This window comes from Theobroma umbraticum, unplaced genomic scaffold, assembly GCF_002168275.2.
Source record: "Theobroma umbraticum cultivar Fairchild unplaced genomic scaffold, ASM216827v3 scaffold_44.0, whole genome shotgun sequence".
Classification (NCBI taxonomy): Eukaryota; Viridiplantae; Streptophyta; class Magnoliopsida; order Malvales; family Malvaceae; genus Theobroma; species Theobroma umbraticum.
Genome location: NW_018397255.1, coordinates 9,395,083 through 9,412,904, shown reverse-complemented (window position 1 = coordinate 9,412,904; position 17,822 = coordinate 9,395,083). Strand labels below are relative to the sequence as shown.

Sequence of the window (17,822 nt, the reverse complement as noted above, 5' to 3'; positions counted from 1 at the left end):
GAGCCAGCGGGTGTTGCGGCCTTCAATGCTCTCCCCAAGCGCGTACATTATACTTGACATACTTCCGAGCGTGTCGCCAACATCCCCAAAGACAAAAAACCGCGGGAATTTGCTATAGGTACGACGCGCTCAACCCTAACCAACACGGCAATGGAAATTCAATCGAACGATAATCAAATAAGAGCCAAAAATACCCCACTAATCATCTGCCACGTCCTCATCACTTTCTCCCTCAAATATTTCTTTATCACCGAAATTTCAAACATCTCCAGTCAACGGTCTCCAATATCTTCCAACTTCCTCCAGCTCTCTCCCTCTCTCCGATTCTTAAACCCCCAAAAATCCCAATCTTAGGGTTTTCAATTCCCGAAATGTTACTAAAATTGATCTCATTTTCATTCTTTTTCATCTCAGTTTCCTTATTTTCAGTAGAAGCAAGATGCACCAAAGGCTGCGATGTAGCCGTAGCATCGTACTACGTTTGGGACAATGCAAACTTAACCTTCATGTCGGAGGTTCTTAACTCGAGCCTTGTACCTTTCTCGACAACTAATTTCGACACAATCCTCGCTTACAACAAACAAGTTGCCAACAAAGACAGCGTCGATGCTTCTACTAGACTCAACATTCCGTTCCCTTGCGATTGCATCAACGACGAATTCCTCGGCCATGTGTTCCAATTCAAAGTTAGGCCACGTGACACTTACGACAGGATAGCCACCGTGTATTATTCGAATTTGACGACGGTTGAATGGTTGCAGCAGTTTAATAGCTATCCGCCTACTAATATACCAGATACTGGGACGGTTAATGTGACGGTGAATTGTTCTTGTGGTGATGCTGCGATTTCGAAGGATTACGGGTTGTTTATTACGTACCCGCTCCGACCCGAGGAGACTTTAGATACTGTGTTGACTCAGACGAATCTATCATCTGATTTATCAGGGTTGGTGCAGAGTTACAATCCCCAGGCGAATTTCAGCGCAGGGACCGGCTTGGTGTTTATTCCGGGCAAAGGTGATTTCTTTAGCATTTTTGTTTGATTCTTTGTTTTGTTAATTTTATAGGTAAGTGGAAATGGGATAATTTCTTGTAGGATTTTGGTGTCAAACGTGGAAATTCAGATATTGTAAGAGAATTAAAAGAAAAAAAAACGTGGAAATTAGATGATTATTTGAACAAGTAATTTGATGCTAACTTGGGAATGGAGTTTAATAATTTTAGATTTGATTTCAGTGTCTAGCTTGTAATTCTAGATGATTATTTACTTATGTAATTTAACAAAGTAGAGCTGTTCATGCCCATTTTTTCCCTATTATATGTGAAAGTCCAGTGGGCTCGAGTTATAAATGAAATGTAGTTTTCTTCCTTCTCATAAAACCCAATCCCTCTCCTGATCTCGAAACTAAAAGTTTCAATTTCCGACAATTGGGTGGTTCCCTTGGAGATGGAGGGAAGATTAAGATAGTAGAGATTAAGCTTAGGCAGTTCAGCTTGGTATCTTGATCATAGGCTTGTTAACGTTAACACTGTTCTGAGATTCACCCTATAGGAGTTGGGTTGATCAAAAAGAAAGTGGGAGTTGGATTGATCCAAAGGAAGTTTAGTTGCAAACTTGCAGTCAGTGATTTTTCAAGTACCAAATTGGTAATTTTTATGTCACTGTATAAAGTGATGGGGAGTTTACACATTTTCTAAATGATGTCAACATTTGTTTTCACTGTCATCTAAAGCTATCCACTCATTTGGCTCACTACAATCATTCAGGTTATGCTTGGGTGTATATCTATGCATGAAAATGTTGTCAAATACATGAAATTATTTCATTTCTAGGTTGTTCATCAAAGTACTCTGTGCAATTTATACAATATGCTCAACTTATAGATTTTTAAACACCAAGAAGGGTGTGGCATTATGGTTTCTTAGCCTGGGTATTATAAATAATTGTTAACTTGCCTCACTAAAGCATTTCTTTTTTTTGTTTATTTGCAGATGACAATAATAGTTTTCGACCACTGAAATCAAGGTAGCTTCTACAACTTTAAACTTTAAACTAAAATATCTTAATGCATAATTATCATTTGTTTTGCATTTGACTCCTTCATAAATTTTCTAAACATGTTTCTTCTTTCTTTCTGTTTTGCAGCACAGGTGGTTTGGCCTTCTCTGCATGTTGCTTTTGTGATTATTATGATATTGGGATGCTGATTGGCTGGATTTTTTTTTAATATTTTGAGCTTATAGCTTGCCTTTATATGAGCAGGAATTTCCGCTGGAGTTATTGCTGGGATATCTGTAGCAGCAATAGCAGTATTGCTGTTGCTGGCAGTTGGTCTATATATTAGATTTTTCCGAAAGAAGGTAAAGGAAGCAACATTACTTTCAGCAGCCTCCCAAGATCCATCTGTTCAAGCTGGGAATGGTAACCCCCTTGCTTCTGTCCCCTTTCCCTGTTTGTTTGTTTATGAGATTTGGCAATCTAAAGATCACTTCACAAATTTGTTGCTTCTTACAAGTCCTTTTAGACTGCATTGCCAGTTGAATCTCTGCAAATGCTATTCAAATAGGTGATTAATTAGCAAAACCACTTGGAAAACTGCTCTTTATTGCAGAATGCTGAGTGAAATAACATGCTATTACTCTTCTTTCTTTTTTCTTAAAGTTCTTTGTTCAAGAGTTTGCACTTTACATCCTTACTGAGAGCCAGGGCTATCATCTGAACTGTTCTTGAATAAATGCTTCAAAATTATCTCACACCTTTTATTTTTTTATCTATTTGTTTGTTTTTAGAACAAAATCACTAATCATGAATATAATTATCTCTATTACTGATTGACCCTTACTCTTTCTTTCTTTTCTTCTCTATGTTTCTTTGTTGGTGTGATCTGTTTAGTTTCTGGAAGTAAAGAAGCACAATCAACTGTGGTCATTGCCGCTTCTCCTGGCCTTACTGGCATTACTGTAGACAAATCAGTTGAGTTCTCATATGAAGAACTTGCCCAGGCGACTGATAATTTCAGTATGGCTAACAAGATTGGTGAAGGTGGCTTTGGGGCTGTTTTCTATGCAAACTTGAGAGGCGAGGTCTGTATGTAGTTTCATACTTTGTAGTTTTTATTGGTAAACTCTAGAAGAAAATTTTCTTTTTGGTGCTTTGGTGATTGTATGTTTAGTTAAGTTATTAGCTTTACTTCTTGACTAAGTTTCAGAGACGGACTCAACATCTGGCATGTTAATGTAAAACAACTAGGTTGCTAACCAGAACTGTGTGTCTGAGGGGAAAAATTGTAGATCGCAGAAGAGATCACTTGGATTTTTTGCTAATTAACTGTTTTTAATTGAGGTGAAAAAGAAACCTTTTCTAGCCAGGTTCAGAGTTTAAGAGGATTAAAATTCAGAATGTCACTTAGTTTGAAGGATGTTCATTTGCCTTCACAATTTGCTTGCAATTTTGGCCAATGTTTCATGTGGATAATTGGATATGGAGCTCAAGCTGATGAGTAGAGTTGAGCATCTAAACAAGATGAGGAAAGCGCATAAAAAGATTCATATATAAAAAAGAATGAATGACTCTGTTAACCATAGGCTTTTTTGCTTGGATTATAGGTAAATGGTTTTGCAGATACATGAATATGCCGCTTCCCATATTAAGAGAAACACAACTCTGGTCTTCCTTGCATTTAAAAAAGATATACGAATAACTATGCACACATGCATTTTTGTGGACTTGCAACTTTCTCTGTTAAATGCTTGTTATGGCTGAATAAACCTGCATCAATGACCCATTGCCATGCCATGTTGGTTCCAATTGTCAGTTATTCTGTTTATTGCCTACTGTGCAGGAAGCTGCAATCAAGAAGATGGATATGCAAGCATCCAAAGAATTTCTAGCTGAATTGAAGGTTTTAACACATGTTCATCACCTGAACCTGGTAATTCACTTTCTTTTTCTCCTCCTTGGAAAAGGTTAACAAAGTGAAATTGTATTCAGTTTCTGAGAGTTAATGGCAAACTGAAATTTAAAGGGTGACATATCTTCGAGTGATTGTTTGGCATTAACTAGAAAGCATTCTTGAATCTGTTCCTATCTCTAAATCTGGAGAAGATTTTGTTAATATTCTGGGTGCGGCATCATAGGCCAACAGCCAAAGGCCAAAATTAAGTTGTCTGTAGTAGAATGAGTCACAGGATTTGTCTGTATCCACCTATGGCACAGTTAATTCATGCATTACTGTCCCTAATGTTACCTTAATGTATGCTATATGATACAAATAATTGAATAAAGTTTAATGTATCTAGTTGAAGTGGGTTAACCCTTGATTTCAGTTGTGGCTATGTAGAGATAATGAAAATTATTAGCTTTTCTCAATCATTGTAGCTCAATATAGTGGCCTTTCTTTTTATTTATTAGTTTTTCTTTTGCAATTATGACCACCTAAAGTTTTTATTTTGTTATATATGTTTGAAGTGAATATTAATTTTGACATCCAATGCAGGTGCGCTTAATCGGATACTGTGTTGAAGGCTCTCTTTTCCTAGTTTATGAATACATTGAGAATGGCAATCTTAGTCAGCATTTGCGAGGCTCAAGTGAGACCTCTTATGCAGAATAATTTGTAATGGCATTGACTCAGAGCCGTACTAATGGATTTATGTTGCTTATTTCCAGGCAGGGAGCCACTTCCTTGGTCTACTCGAGTGCAAATTGCCCTTGACTCAGCCAGAGGTCTTGAATATATCCATGAGCATACTGTCCCTGTTTACATTCACCGTGACATTAAATCAGCTAATATATTGATAGACAAAAAATTCCATGCAAAGGTTAACTTTTTTTGTTCTCTCATCAGGTAGACTGTTTGAAAGCTTCTTGTAATTTCTGCACTGAATCATTTTTTAACTTTAATGAAGGTTGCAGATTTTGGATTAACAAAATTGACTGAAGTTGGAAGTGCATCACTACCCACACGTCTTGTTGGAACGTTTGGATACATGCCACCAGAGTAAGATAAACTTCATTCTTTCTAATTTGAGGCAATTGCTAACTCATTAGCCATTGTTGTTATAGACCAAACTTAAGTTCAAGAATTGGATACTCTAGACTAAGTGTCCCATTGTCAATAGATTTATGACTAAAGAGACCAATGATACCATAGACAAGTTAGTGAGCAGCATGATATATCTAATGTTAGCATCTTAAGTACATATCTGTTGGGCTTTCATAACTTTCTGTTTTGTCTAACTTAATGTTAGCAACTCAACAGCAATTGCTGTTAAGGACCGTGTATCTGGTAATGGCCCCTCATCAACGAATTTGTGACCAGAGGGGCATCATCTAGGGTGTGCAGTGCTTGGTTTGGATAATTCAATTCATAATTTTATAAATCAAATTAAACAAAATTAGGTATAGAAACCAAAATATACCAAATCAATTTTGCTAGGTTTGATTGCTAATTCAGTTTGGTTCTTGTTTGGGTATTCTGAAAAACAAAGCCCTAAAAAACCTATCTACTAAATTTCATATTAATTCAGTTCAGAAGGCAAATCAATATACTTATAACTGATTGTGAACATACATAGTAGACACAGGCACCTACATAACAATGTCTTTCTTTTTTTTTTCTTTCGCAAAAACTAATTTGTGTTTATTATGGGGTGTAGGATGTGTGTGTATATGAATTTTGGATTTTGGTTTTGTTGATTTTGTAGCTAAGCAAACCAAAGTAATTATCTTTGAATTAGTTTTAAACCAAACTAAACCTTTTACAAATATGGCTTTTCTGTTTGAATGAAATAGTGAATATCCCTGAAATTGCCCATGACCAGCTCCTAAGCGGTGCAATATTCAATCTTAATGTATATTTGGGTGTGATTGTTTGCCTGCTTATGTTTAGGATATTGGAGAGGTTATAGTAATAACTGGGTGGATGCCATTCAAATTGTTGGCATGAAATCCTGTAAAATTTGACCTGGTGCCATAAAACATAATTGTCATGGAAGTGTTTAAATTTGACTTGGTTATCACTTGTGAGCAGAAATTATTGAGTTCTCGCATGATGATGAGAACTCTGTATTATTGTTGTGGGAACTGGAAAACTTACAAGTATATGGCGGCTTACTTGGTTTTACTTTCAATGAGCAATATCGATAGTAGATTTATGTCCTTATTATTGGACATTATGCTTCTCTATAGAAAAAATTTCCTTGCTCATTCAAACATCTCCTCAAAAACTAAAACCTGAACTTTTTCTATATTATTTGGCTTGAATTTTCTCAATGCATGTGATTTAGACATGAGAGGAGAGGGTATGGAACATAATTTTGCGATCATATAGGCATGATATTAACATGCTTTTAAACGTTAGATTTTGTTAACACAAAGCACTATATGATATCCTTCTTTTTGTAGTTTGGAAAATAAAAAAAGCGTGAATAATGAAGAAATTAAAATGTATTACAAGGCAGAATAAATTTGCCCCCTAAGGTTTAAATTATGACACATATCTGCTCTGTGTTTTTTTTGTTGCTAGAATTTTTCTTGACACCGTTAAGAATAAAAAATCTAGAATCTCTTTTTGTTAAATTAATGTAATAATAAAATAAAAACCTAGAAATTCTTGTAAGTAAAGTTAATGGTGTTAAGAAGACAAGGAATAGAAATAACCACAGGGTTGTTAAGTGTCAAGTTTTAAACCTGAGCAACTTTAATTTACCTCAAACCAAATGGTATTTTTCTGTAATTTACCCATAAAAATATAACATCAATATTTGTTAACCTTTAACTCTTAGGTTGCACGGCAGTTTTTTTTCTTTTTTGGGTACATTTCATTGCTGGTATTAACTGTGTACTGGATTCAAAGCTAAATATGCATTTTTAGTAGGAATTTAGGTGCAAAGATGCTAAAATCACAATATATTAGCTCTGGGATAAACAACAAATTAGTTTTGTTAATTAACCCCATGTGCCTTCCTTGCAAGTAGGTATTCCAGTAAGGAATTTTGCCTGTTGCCTAACAGTTTGTGTTCATGTGAAAATGGACTGACTTTATTCATGCTTGTGTCCAGATATGCTCAATATGGTGATGTTTCTCCTAAGGTAGATGTATATGCCTTTGGGGTTGTGCTCTATGAACTTATCTCTGCTAAAGAAGCTATTGTCAAGGAAAATGGCTCTGTTGCTGAATCGAAGGGTCTTGTTGCTCTGGTTAATATTCTTTCAATCCCTCTACTTCAATTAATAAAAAGTGGTGACAGCCGGGCTAAATCCCAAAGATATTATGTTTGTTATAATTGGAATGTGGTTTGAGTAAGAACAGACAAAATTAAAATGTGATGATGCAATTTTTTGGGTAATTTTATGAGCAAATCAGTTTAGCACAAATTGAGCCACTGTGGGGTTTGCCTGTCTGAAAAGAACTACTCATTAGGGCCCTAAGCAAAAAGTACCCATGAGCATAGTTTGATAAGTGTTTCTCCTTCTGCAGTTCGAGGATGCTCTGAATGAGCCCGATCCTAAAGAAGGGCTTTGCAAACTTATTGATCAGAGGCTTGGAGATAATTACCCACTTGACTCTGTGTTCAAGGTGAGAGCAGTTTCCGAGAAATAATGTGCTAGGACTTTCATTTTATGATTTCAATTTGATAAAGCTTTGGTGGCTGTTTTGATTTGCAGATGGCTCAGCTAGCCAAAGCTTGTACACAAGAAAATCCTCAACTACGACCGAGCATGAGGTCTATAGTGGTTGCCCTCATGACTCTCTCGTCGTCAACAGAGGATTGGGATGTTGGTTCTTTCTACGAAAATCACGCTCTTGTCAACCTCATGTCAGGACGATAGAGAGAATGCATTGCAAAGGTATTTTTGTTGCGAATTACACTACAGCCATTTCCAGATGTTTGTAAATGTAATCGTTGAGATTACTTCTTGATATGTCGCATGAAATCATTATTTTTTAAAAAAAAAATTACATACAAGACGCATTTTTTTGCTAGGTGTTCTTCAAATATCCGATGAAAATAAAATCAATGTAACTATAGGAAAATTGATATATGTACTACTGATTTAAAGTATGGAATTTCTTTTATTATAGACCAAAAGCTTCTATTTCCCTTTATGTAGTTGAACTTGCTCTTGTTCACAAGAGAAGTAACGCAATCAATGACGCTAAAGCAGCATGCCCCAGGAAATTATTATACTAGATACAATCTAAAATCATTTTAGAACCCTAGCCAAGTTTAGAAGCTTAAAGGCTTTTGATAAACGAAGCTGAACTTTGCCAATTGTCCAGGAAGATTCTTATTCTAGATTCTAGTGGAGTCTTCAGCTTTTGAAACTACTCAACACCTATTTTGGGCTTTGTTAATTAAAAGTCCAACCCATTGCCAAAAGTAGAAATTCAGAATCTACAGAATATGAGATTCATGAGGCTATGATGCATATAACCGGATGAAACCCGTCGTTCCAGTTTTATCTCAACTTGGAAACTTCTCGCCAGATTCCAGGGTCTCTTTCAAATACTGGTCTTACCTCTTCTATCCAGACTACTTCAATCATCAGTCCATTTATTAGTTGACTGTGTTGCACTTTCTGACTTCCGTTTCTCAAATTTGGGCGTCTGTTTGTGGCTAAAGCGGTCCCTACACGACTTTCCTCAATGTGGAAGAGCTGGAACAGAAACCAATCAATGCTAAGAAACTTGGTGGAAGTAAACGCTTATCACAAACCAAAGCACGGAAATTCGTTTAAACTTTAAAACGAAGATCAAAGAACCAAGGCTACTTCACCACTAACAGAGAAGAAAAGATGACTCTACTAAGATTTAGCTTGCGTTTTCAATGTTTGTTCTTCGTCTCGCTTTCCATTACCGTAATAGAATCAAAATACAAGAAAGGGTGTGACTTAGCATTAGCATCCTACTACGCTTGGGAAAACACAAGCGTAACCTTCATATCCGAGGTTTTGCATTCCCAGATTGTACCAAAGGCGTGGCCGATGCCATCCTGGATTTCAACAAGCAAGTGGAAGGCGAAGATAGGCTCAAAGCTTTTACCAGGGTCAACGTCACCTTCCCTTGTGACTGCATCAACGGTGAATTCCTTGGCCACGTGTTCGAGTACGAGGTTAAGTCTGGCGACACCTACGAGAAAATCGCCACTTTGTACTACTCCAACCTGACCACGGTGGAGTGGTTGCAGCGGTCTAACACGAATGATGCCGATGAGATGGCTGAAAATGATAAGATGAATGTGACTGTGAACTGTTCATGTGGTGATACTTCTGTTTCAAAGAATTACGGGTTGTTTATCACCTACCCGCTTCTACCCAGGGAGACTTTGGAAGCTGTGCTGACTCAGACCAATCTTTCCCAGGATGCTGGAGTGTTGGTGCAGAGCTACAATGAGGTGGTGAATCTTAGCGGAGGGGATGGTTTGATTTTTGTTCCAGCCTAAGGTGACTTTCTTCTGTTGTAAGCAAGGTTTTTAAGTTGATTTGGTGTTTTTTGTTACTTAATGTTGTATAATTAATTAATAATTTTAATAATTATTTAATAGTTTAATTATTAAAGATATAGTAATTTAAAAAATCATTAATAATTAAATATTTATATAATTTAATTATGTAATAATTATTCAATCAATTCAATATATAGTAATTTAAAAAATTATTAATAATTAAATATTTATATAATTTAATTATGTAATAATTATTCAATCAATTCAATTATTTAATAATTTAATAATTTATTAGTATTAATAATGTTCTAATAATATAATATTTCACTGTTATTTATTAATATTGTTATAATAATGATTAAATAATATTACTTAACATTAGTATATAATTGTAGTATTATTTATTAATATAATTTTTTATTCTAAACTAAATTACTTTTCGTCATATGAAACAATCTAATATTAAAATTTTTTGTATTAAATAATATAATTATAAAGTAAATAAAATTAATTAGTATTATAATTACTTAATAAAATTTAATATATTAAATAATATTACATGTTTTATATAATTATAGCATTTAATAATAAGTTATTTAACATTTTATATATATTCTAATATTAATATTTAAGTGATATAAATGATCATATAATTAAATAACAACATTAGATGATAGTAAATAGTATTATTTTAATATTATTATTTAAATAATGTAAATTTTAATTATTTAATACATTGTATGTTTATTTAATTCTTAAAATTTTATGTTTGTATATTGAATTACTATGTTTGCAACAATTGTAAATTTTTATTTCTAGCGTATATTGCTATTATTGAATTATTAGCTTAATCTTGTATCTAATATTCTAGATCCTGAGTGTTCATGTGTTGCTCTCAACTTGTTTCACCAAAGTTTTACTTCTCTTTACAGATGCAAGTGGTAATTATCGACCCCTGAGGTCCAGGTAGCATCCATTATTCTAGTCTTCAAGTGGTCAAATTTATTAGTATGTCTTATTCTTGCATCTAAGCATCCTTCATAAATTTCCTAAATATATTTTCCTTTCTTTCAAGTTTGCAGCGCAGGTGGTTGCCTTCTCTCTGAATGTTGGCTTTCTGAGGATTATCAGTACTTGTATATTGGCATGCTGAAGCTCTATACTCAAACCTTGATCGTATACTTTGAGCTCATAGCTTTCCTTTATATGTATGTTCAGTAGGACTATCCGGTATGGTTGTTGCTGGGATATCTTCGACAGCAGTAGCTGGATTCCTACTGCTGGCTGGACGTGTTCTATATTTTGGCTTTTATCAGAAGAAGAAGCTGAAGTGGGCAATGTTTCCCTCTAAGTCACCCAAAATTCTACCTGCTCAAGCTGGGGATGGTACATTTTCTCTGTCCCCCTCACCCAGATTTCTCTGTCCACTTTCCCCTTATGTTTGTTTGATGAGTTAGGAATTGAAGAACGCTACACAAATTTACTGCTTTTTGCAAGTATTGAATCACTTGTTATCCATTTTGAATGAATAGATGATTAATTATCACAAGGACTGGTTTTTAGTACCATTGGGGCAGAGCAAGATATCATGCTTTTAGTAGGTCCTCGTTCCTAAAGTTCTCCTTTCAAAAGCTCGCAACTCGCAACTTCACATCCTTACTGAGTGCCAGGACTGTCATCTCTATCTGCTCTTGACTAAATGGCTCAACCTGTTCCCACTATCAAGCAATGCTTTTATAGAATCATTGTGTTCTTAACATCTTTTTTCTTTTGTTCTTTTTCCTTTTCAAGAACAGAGTCATTAGATGTCTCATGTAGATGATGATTTTTTTTTTTGAAAAGATCAAGTAGATGATGATTGACATAATTTCAATTACTGATTTTTTCCTCTTCCTTTTTTTTTCTTTATCCCCTTAGGGGTGGTTGGGGGTGTTTAGCTCCTAGCTGTAAAGCAAAAGGCCATAAAGACGATATCATTGACACATCAGTTGAGTTCTAGTATGGAGAACTCTGTTTACTATGCAGAGCTAAGAGGCCAGGTCGGTAGTTGCACACATTTGTTATTTGTTATTAGTAAATTGTTGAAGAATGTTCTGTATATGATGTTTTGGGTTATTGTACATGAGTTATAATGGCTTCTTGGCTGAGTTCCAGAAAAAGTCAGCACATGTCACCAGCATTAGTCATGTTTAGAAAAAATTTGTGAAAGAATGAGTTCCATCCTTTTAAATTGGGATGGCAAATACTTGAATATCTTACCATTTGAGGATCATAGCTTTCCTTTCTATTGTGAAACATGAAACATGTTTGCTTTCATTTTCCCTATGCCCTTGCCTGTTAATGCTGACTGTGGATGAGACATGAGCGTACTAGTTCTGAACCATTACTGTAACTTGGACTTGGATTGGCAAAAATGTTCCCCAAAGCTGGAAGTGCAGCATTGTCACCCACTCGCCTGGTAGGAACATTTGGATACATGGCACTAGAGGAAGATGACTGTGATTTTCACTAACCTAAGGCAACGGCAAACGAATTAATAATAATAGTTAAGGACCATACATATTTGGCTTCCAACAAGTCTCCCCTGATGAAACAGATTTACCTGGCTAACAAGGCAGCTTGGTTATTAAGTGAGCATACAAGCACATGCACGTTGTCATACACGGATGCGCAGGCACCCACATATACTGTCTTGTTTAAATTCCGTTCTTAGCACACATTCAATCTGACACTAATTTTGTATTCATGAGCATGGCATGAGTAGGACTTTGTTAAGAAATATAAACTTCTAAATTTGTAATTGAAGTTTTAATGTTTTTGACATTAAAGTGTGAAATGATCTTGAAAGAATTGATAGTTACTATTTAGAACAAACCTATCCTTGCAAGCATTCTTAAACTATTTCTCCAAATACCACTAACATCGATCATTTGAATAAAGGTCACTCGAGAGTGTGAACCCAAATGGAAACAAAGGTCTTGAACTTTTATCAACCTTATACCAGATGACGATGGTCTTTGTCTAGGCAATGATCATCAATGTCATAAGTAGTTAACTTGTAAAATTTCTTTGTTTTATATTTTGGGAAAAAAACAAGCAAATCAAACACTTTCGTAAAGAATCTAAGTCTAGCAATTCGATAAGTGTCAAGATTATGCTAAAGCTTCAAAGCCTCAAATATGCTAAAACCACTCAAATTCTTTCAATTGGATATAAATGTGAACCTTTCAATCTATTTTCCTAAGCTGTCTTTCACTTGTATTATGGGGCATGATGATTAAAAGAATAAGGTTACCTAATACCTTCAAGATACCCTAGTTTAGAAAATTGTCCTTTCCTTCTCTTAGTTGACAAAGACAATATAAACAATTCTTGCTAAGAAAAAAATTAATCATGATAAGAGATTCTGATGTGAGATCTCTAAAGGTTTTGAAAGAGTTTTTGTTGTTCAGAATTGTCACTTGAGTCTTCATTCGAGTGGTTAATTAAGGAAAAACATTCTCAATGAGTTCTTCCATTTTGGAAAGTGTGATTCAAGTTTGAGTTGTTAAGGAGAGAAACCGAAAAAGAGAAAAAAGAAACCCAAAAAAAATGATGAAAGAAATTTCATAGTAACATCATGCACTTAAGATGTTCAAATGATGCTAATGAAAAAAAAAAAAACACACACACACACACACAAAAGAAAAAAAAATCAACCTTTGCTCTTAAATTCTTTCTAAAGATTGCTGTTCAATGTAAGTAACTATATTTGAGAGGAGAAATGACCATGTTCATTTTCCCATCACAAATAAGAAATTATCTACTTGCTACCACCTTTGAGCTTATTGAATTTTCTCTAAAATGCATCTTAATAAAAGATCACCTTCTACTTTGGAGGGTAATTATATAAAAAAAATTTTGTCAAAAGCACAGGTAATAGAAGATTCATTTCAAGGGAAAAATGAATATCCTTTATATTATGGAGGTAGATGCAAATTTGAGTTCTTGAAAATTTTGAACTCAATCCATCAAAATGAAAATTGCAAGAAAAATACAAAAAAGGAAAAAAAAAGGGAGAAATGAAATGTTGGAATAAGCATGCTTTGAAAAAAGACAAATGTCTTAAAAAAAGTCCTTTACATGACAAAAAATGGTTTTTGGTTTAATTACTCTTAAATACTTGTTTTGAGCCTTTGTATTCATTTTTTAGAACCCATAACCATCACCTACATCATGTGCTTGAAAAATTCCATTTTTATCAAAAGTGTGGATATTTAAATTGAAGAGCTTTCTTATAAAAAGAGATCATCACATAGGAAACAAGACTTTGACTTCTTTTCTTTGTCAAAATTACTCTTTTGAATCCTTCAATCCATTTTAAACTGAATTTGAATTTTTCAAGAGCGTGATGGAATGATCAATGAAATAAAATGGATGAGAGAAGCAATGAAAAAAAAAAAGAAAAATGAAAAAAAAGAATGAGAGAGAAATGAATCTATCAGGTGAAAACTTAAAAAGGAAATTTAAAGCAAAAATGGGAACTCGTGAAGCCACTCATGATTTCGATCAAGGTTGTAATAAAAAGCATAAGATTAAGGTCAATTTAAAGCAACTAAAATGCATTTGAGACATCTAAAATGTATAAGAATGTCAAATACCAATGAAGATTCAAGATTTGTTAGAAAATTAATATTGAACTTTGAACCTTTCTCTTTTAAAATAGCCTTGCAAATCTTAAGCCTTTAATTGCTAGTGTTGACATCTATCAAAATGCCACACCTCTTGAGACTAAGAGAGTGTCAGAATTGATTCTGATTTGAAATGAATATTTTTTATGAAAAATTTGATTCTCAAACAATACAAGTTTTAAGGCAAAAAATCATGTTTCATTTATGAGCTTAGACAAAGAAACTTTAATTCGTCCTTTCTCCATCAGTGATGAAAGCTTTGCTGTTAATCAAGACCATGATCCGCTATCCAATCCATTTGAAAGATTGAATTGTGATTCAACCCAACCAAGGTCATTTAAGGTAATAATCACTAATTCTCAATAGATCCAAATGTCACATATTTTTTCAAAATTGGATATTTTATCACTTCAATACGAAAAGTGTAGAATCGATATATTTCTGTTCCAAGGTTTAACTATCTTTTATCATGAACAAAGTTGTGTGTGGCAATATTTGTTGTCATTTTGTCAAAATTCAAGATTTTTTTTTGAAAGCAAAGGAAAGCTATTTTTATGATTTTGCTATCATTTCATTCTGATAGGACAAGCATATTTGAAAAGGACAAAATCATTTCTTAAGCAAAATGAGAAGGATGCTTTGCAAGGCAGGTTCTTATGATCGGGAAATATGGAATCAGTGAAATCAAATTTGAATTGATACATAAGCTAGCCTTTGGTCATATCTATTACTAAAGTATGATTTCAAGATTCCCAAAACAAAATGACAAGATTGGCATGAGAATCATTTTCTTCCATCATTCAATCATGCATACATGTCAAATCATGCACATGGCATACAACATCAAAATGGAAAATTTTCAAGCAAAGTCAAAACTAATACATGTTTTTTAAGCTTTAAAAGTTTAAACTCACCCAACTAAAAGGTTTGCATGTTGCGAAACCTTTATTAAGGTGAAAAAGGATTTGAGTCGTCCATTAAATTTCATAAACAACCAATGAAGAGAGAGTCCAAGCCCAATCTAGTTGGCACCAAAATGAATTAAGCCCAATTGAGTTGGCATGAGAGATTTTAAGCCCAATTTAATTGGCACTAAGATGAATTAAGCCTAATTAAGTTGGCACGATAGATTACAAGCCCAATCTAACTAGCATCAAAATGAATTAAACCCAGTTAAGTTAGAAAGGGAGATTTTGAGCCCAATCTAGATGACACCTATATGAATTAATCCCTATTAAGTTAGCAGAGAGATTTTAAGCCCAATCTAATTGGCACCAAGATGAATTAAGCCTAAAGAACGAAGTAAGAAGACAAGGTTATGGATTTAGGCACTAACTTATTTAAGCAAGAGAAGGCAAACATAGGTAAAAAGAGTGAAGTGAGGAAAAAAGGAAAACAAGAAGTGAAAAATCAAAATATCCTTCAAAAATATTAAAATGCTAAAAACAGATGTCAGGTGCAAAAAAGATATGTAGGTAGGATTCATTATAGTTTAGATATAGTTGCATTATAAGAGATGTAGTCTTTAACTATATTTACTTTTCCACACACACACACACACACACACATATATATATCCCCTAGTAGTGGAGGTTTTTTTTTTTTTAATTAAGTGAAACATGGAATTTGTACTCTACCATTTTAGGAGATATATGTATGTGTCTACCATTGAACCCAATGAAAATTTAAAACTTCATAAATTGATTTCATATTAATAAATTAATAGGAAAATTACTAAATTAACATAATCAATTAGGGGGTGGGTACCACCCTTTGGGTATCTGATACCTGAACCTGATTTTTTCTTAATTTCATGTAATTAAAGACATACACATATTGTTAATTAAATTAATTCATAAAATTATGATTAGTAATTAATTTATAATATCTTTTAATATATATACTCTATATATTATGTTAATTTATGAGAAATATATTTACCATTATATATATATACTTTTAATATATATTTTAAATATAAATATATTTACTTTCTATTTTGTGTTAAAAGGGGTATAACCGTTTGGATATCCGATACCTGAACTTGATTGTTTTTTAAAATTTCATGTAATTAAAGACATACACATTTTGCTAATTAAATTAATTCATAAAATTATGATTATTGAGTAACTTGTAATATCTTTTAATATATATACTCTATTTATGCTAATTTATAAGGAATATACTTACTATTATATATATATATATATATACTTTTAATATATACTTTAAATATAAACTTATTTACTTTCAATTTTGTGTTAAAGTTACCAATGTTATAACTTATAAAATTATTAATTATAATATATATCTTTATTTATATATAAACTTACAAAATATATACCTAAAAAGAAATTGTGAGGTTAGAATAGTTTTGAAACTTGGCTATTTTTTTAATTTCATGGACAAACCCATATAGTTAATTAAACTTGTAATGTTTAAGTTATTGTTTGAATATTTGTTTTTAGCTATTTAAGTTGATATTTGAGGTATTTGTTTTTTATTATTTAAATTTAAATTTTATTATTTGTGTGCTTTTATAAATTTAATTATTAGTGAATTATATAAATTATAGATGAAAATATTATTACATATAGATATGGGTACGGATTCGAGTTCTGATAATTGGATATCCATGAAAAGTATTTTAATAATTTTTTTATATAATTGGGTGTTTAAATGAATTTGGATAATTATCGAGTATTGAGTATATATTAGAGTTCAAAATAAAATAGTGAATTTAAAAATATTCGATTAATTATAGAGTTCGGGTATCTATTTATTAATCGGTTCATGTATTTATTTATTAATCGAGTTTGAATTTGAGTGCCTCAAAATTAGCGATACTCTTCTCGTTGGCATCCTTTCTCCATAGGCCTTTATAAGGCTATCTCCCCTGTTGGCATTGTAATGTTCTTATGTTTAGAGCGTTATAATGTGTTCTTACATATAATGAGATACCAGCACTCATTGAGAAAAAAAAATTCACCATCTTCTTCCGGGCAAAAAATAAATGGTCGAAAGAATGCCAACATTTTGTTTGAATTTTACCAATCTAAGATAATGGGAAAGCTTTGAATTTTCTTCTTAATAGTTATGTCGACATTCTTCCAACACCTCTAGCTGTTCTCAAGATCCCCGACTCTTCGGGCATGCTCCTCTCTTAAATTTGCAAATACTCATATTTTTAATTTAGGAAATCCTTTCAAATTACAGCAAATATATTGAAAGATGAGCTCATTAGTTTCCATAATTTACAATTTAAATGCCACAGAGGGTTCAGTCTTCACTATGAGCTGACCATATGTTCCCTGCCTCTGTCATCAATTCATTAGACTTTTGGCTAGTTCTTTTATGTAAATAACACTTCCTTGTTCACTCTGTTGTCAAAATTCTGTTATCAGTTCCAGCCATGATCACCGTTAAGCAAACCCAGCTCTTGACATTCCTTTGTTTTTTTCTCATCTTACTCCCTTCCATAGCACGAGGGGAGTGTACCTGTGAACCTGAAGATGGAGATCGCAATAAGCCTCTAGCGCTCAAATACAAGATGGCTGCTATGGCTTCGATTCTTGTTGCTGGAGCAATAGGAGTTTGCTTTCCCTACTTGGAAAAACTATCAAAGCTTTACATCCCGAAAGGAATTTATTCTTCATAATCAAAGTCTTTGCAGCTGGTGTGATATTGTCGACAGGGTTTATC

The 17,822-nt window shown here is 33.4% G+C and overlaps 1 protein-coding gene and 2 pseudogenes across 1 annotated transcript; all 3 read left to right on the top strand.

Moving 5' to 3' along the window:
• The first annotated feature begins 251 nt into the window (after positions 1 to 251).
• On the top strand, positions 252 to 8,094 carry LOC110429456 (lysM domain receptor-like kinase 3). Its single transcript, XM_021445510.2, has 12 exons — positions 252 to 1,017; positions 1,993 to 2,026; positions 2,147 to 2,151; positions 2,264 to 2,422; positions 2,894 to 3,084; positions 3,843 to 3,932; positions 4,497 to 4,590; positions 4,670 to 4,821; positions 4,909 to 5,000; positions 7,063 to 7,201; positions 7,482 to 7,580; positions 7,670 to 8,094. The coding sequence occupies exons 1-12, from the start codon at positions 372 to 374 to the stop codon at positions 7,832 to 7,834; spliced, it is 1,866 nt and encodes a 621-aa protein (XP_021301185.1). The 5' UTR covers positions 252 to 371; the 3' UTR covers positions 7,835 to 8,094.
• Positions 8,095 to 8,443: 349 nt separating this feature from the next.
• LOC110429457 (lysM domain receptor-like kinase 3 pseudogene) lies at positions 8,444 to 9,447 on the top strand (annotated as a pseudogene).
• An 8,085-nt stretch (positions 9,448 to 17,532) lies between these two features.
• Positions 17,533 to 17,822, top strand: part of LOC110429166 (zinc transporter 5 pseudogene) — a 900-nt pseudogene continuing 610 nt past the window's right edge.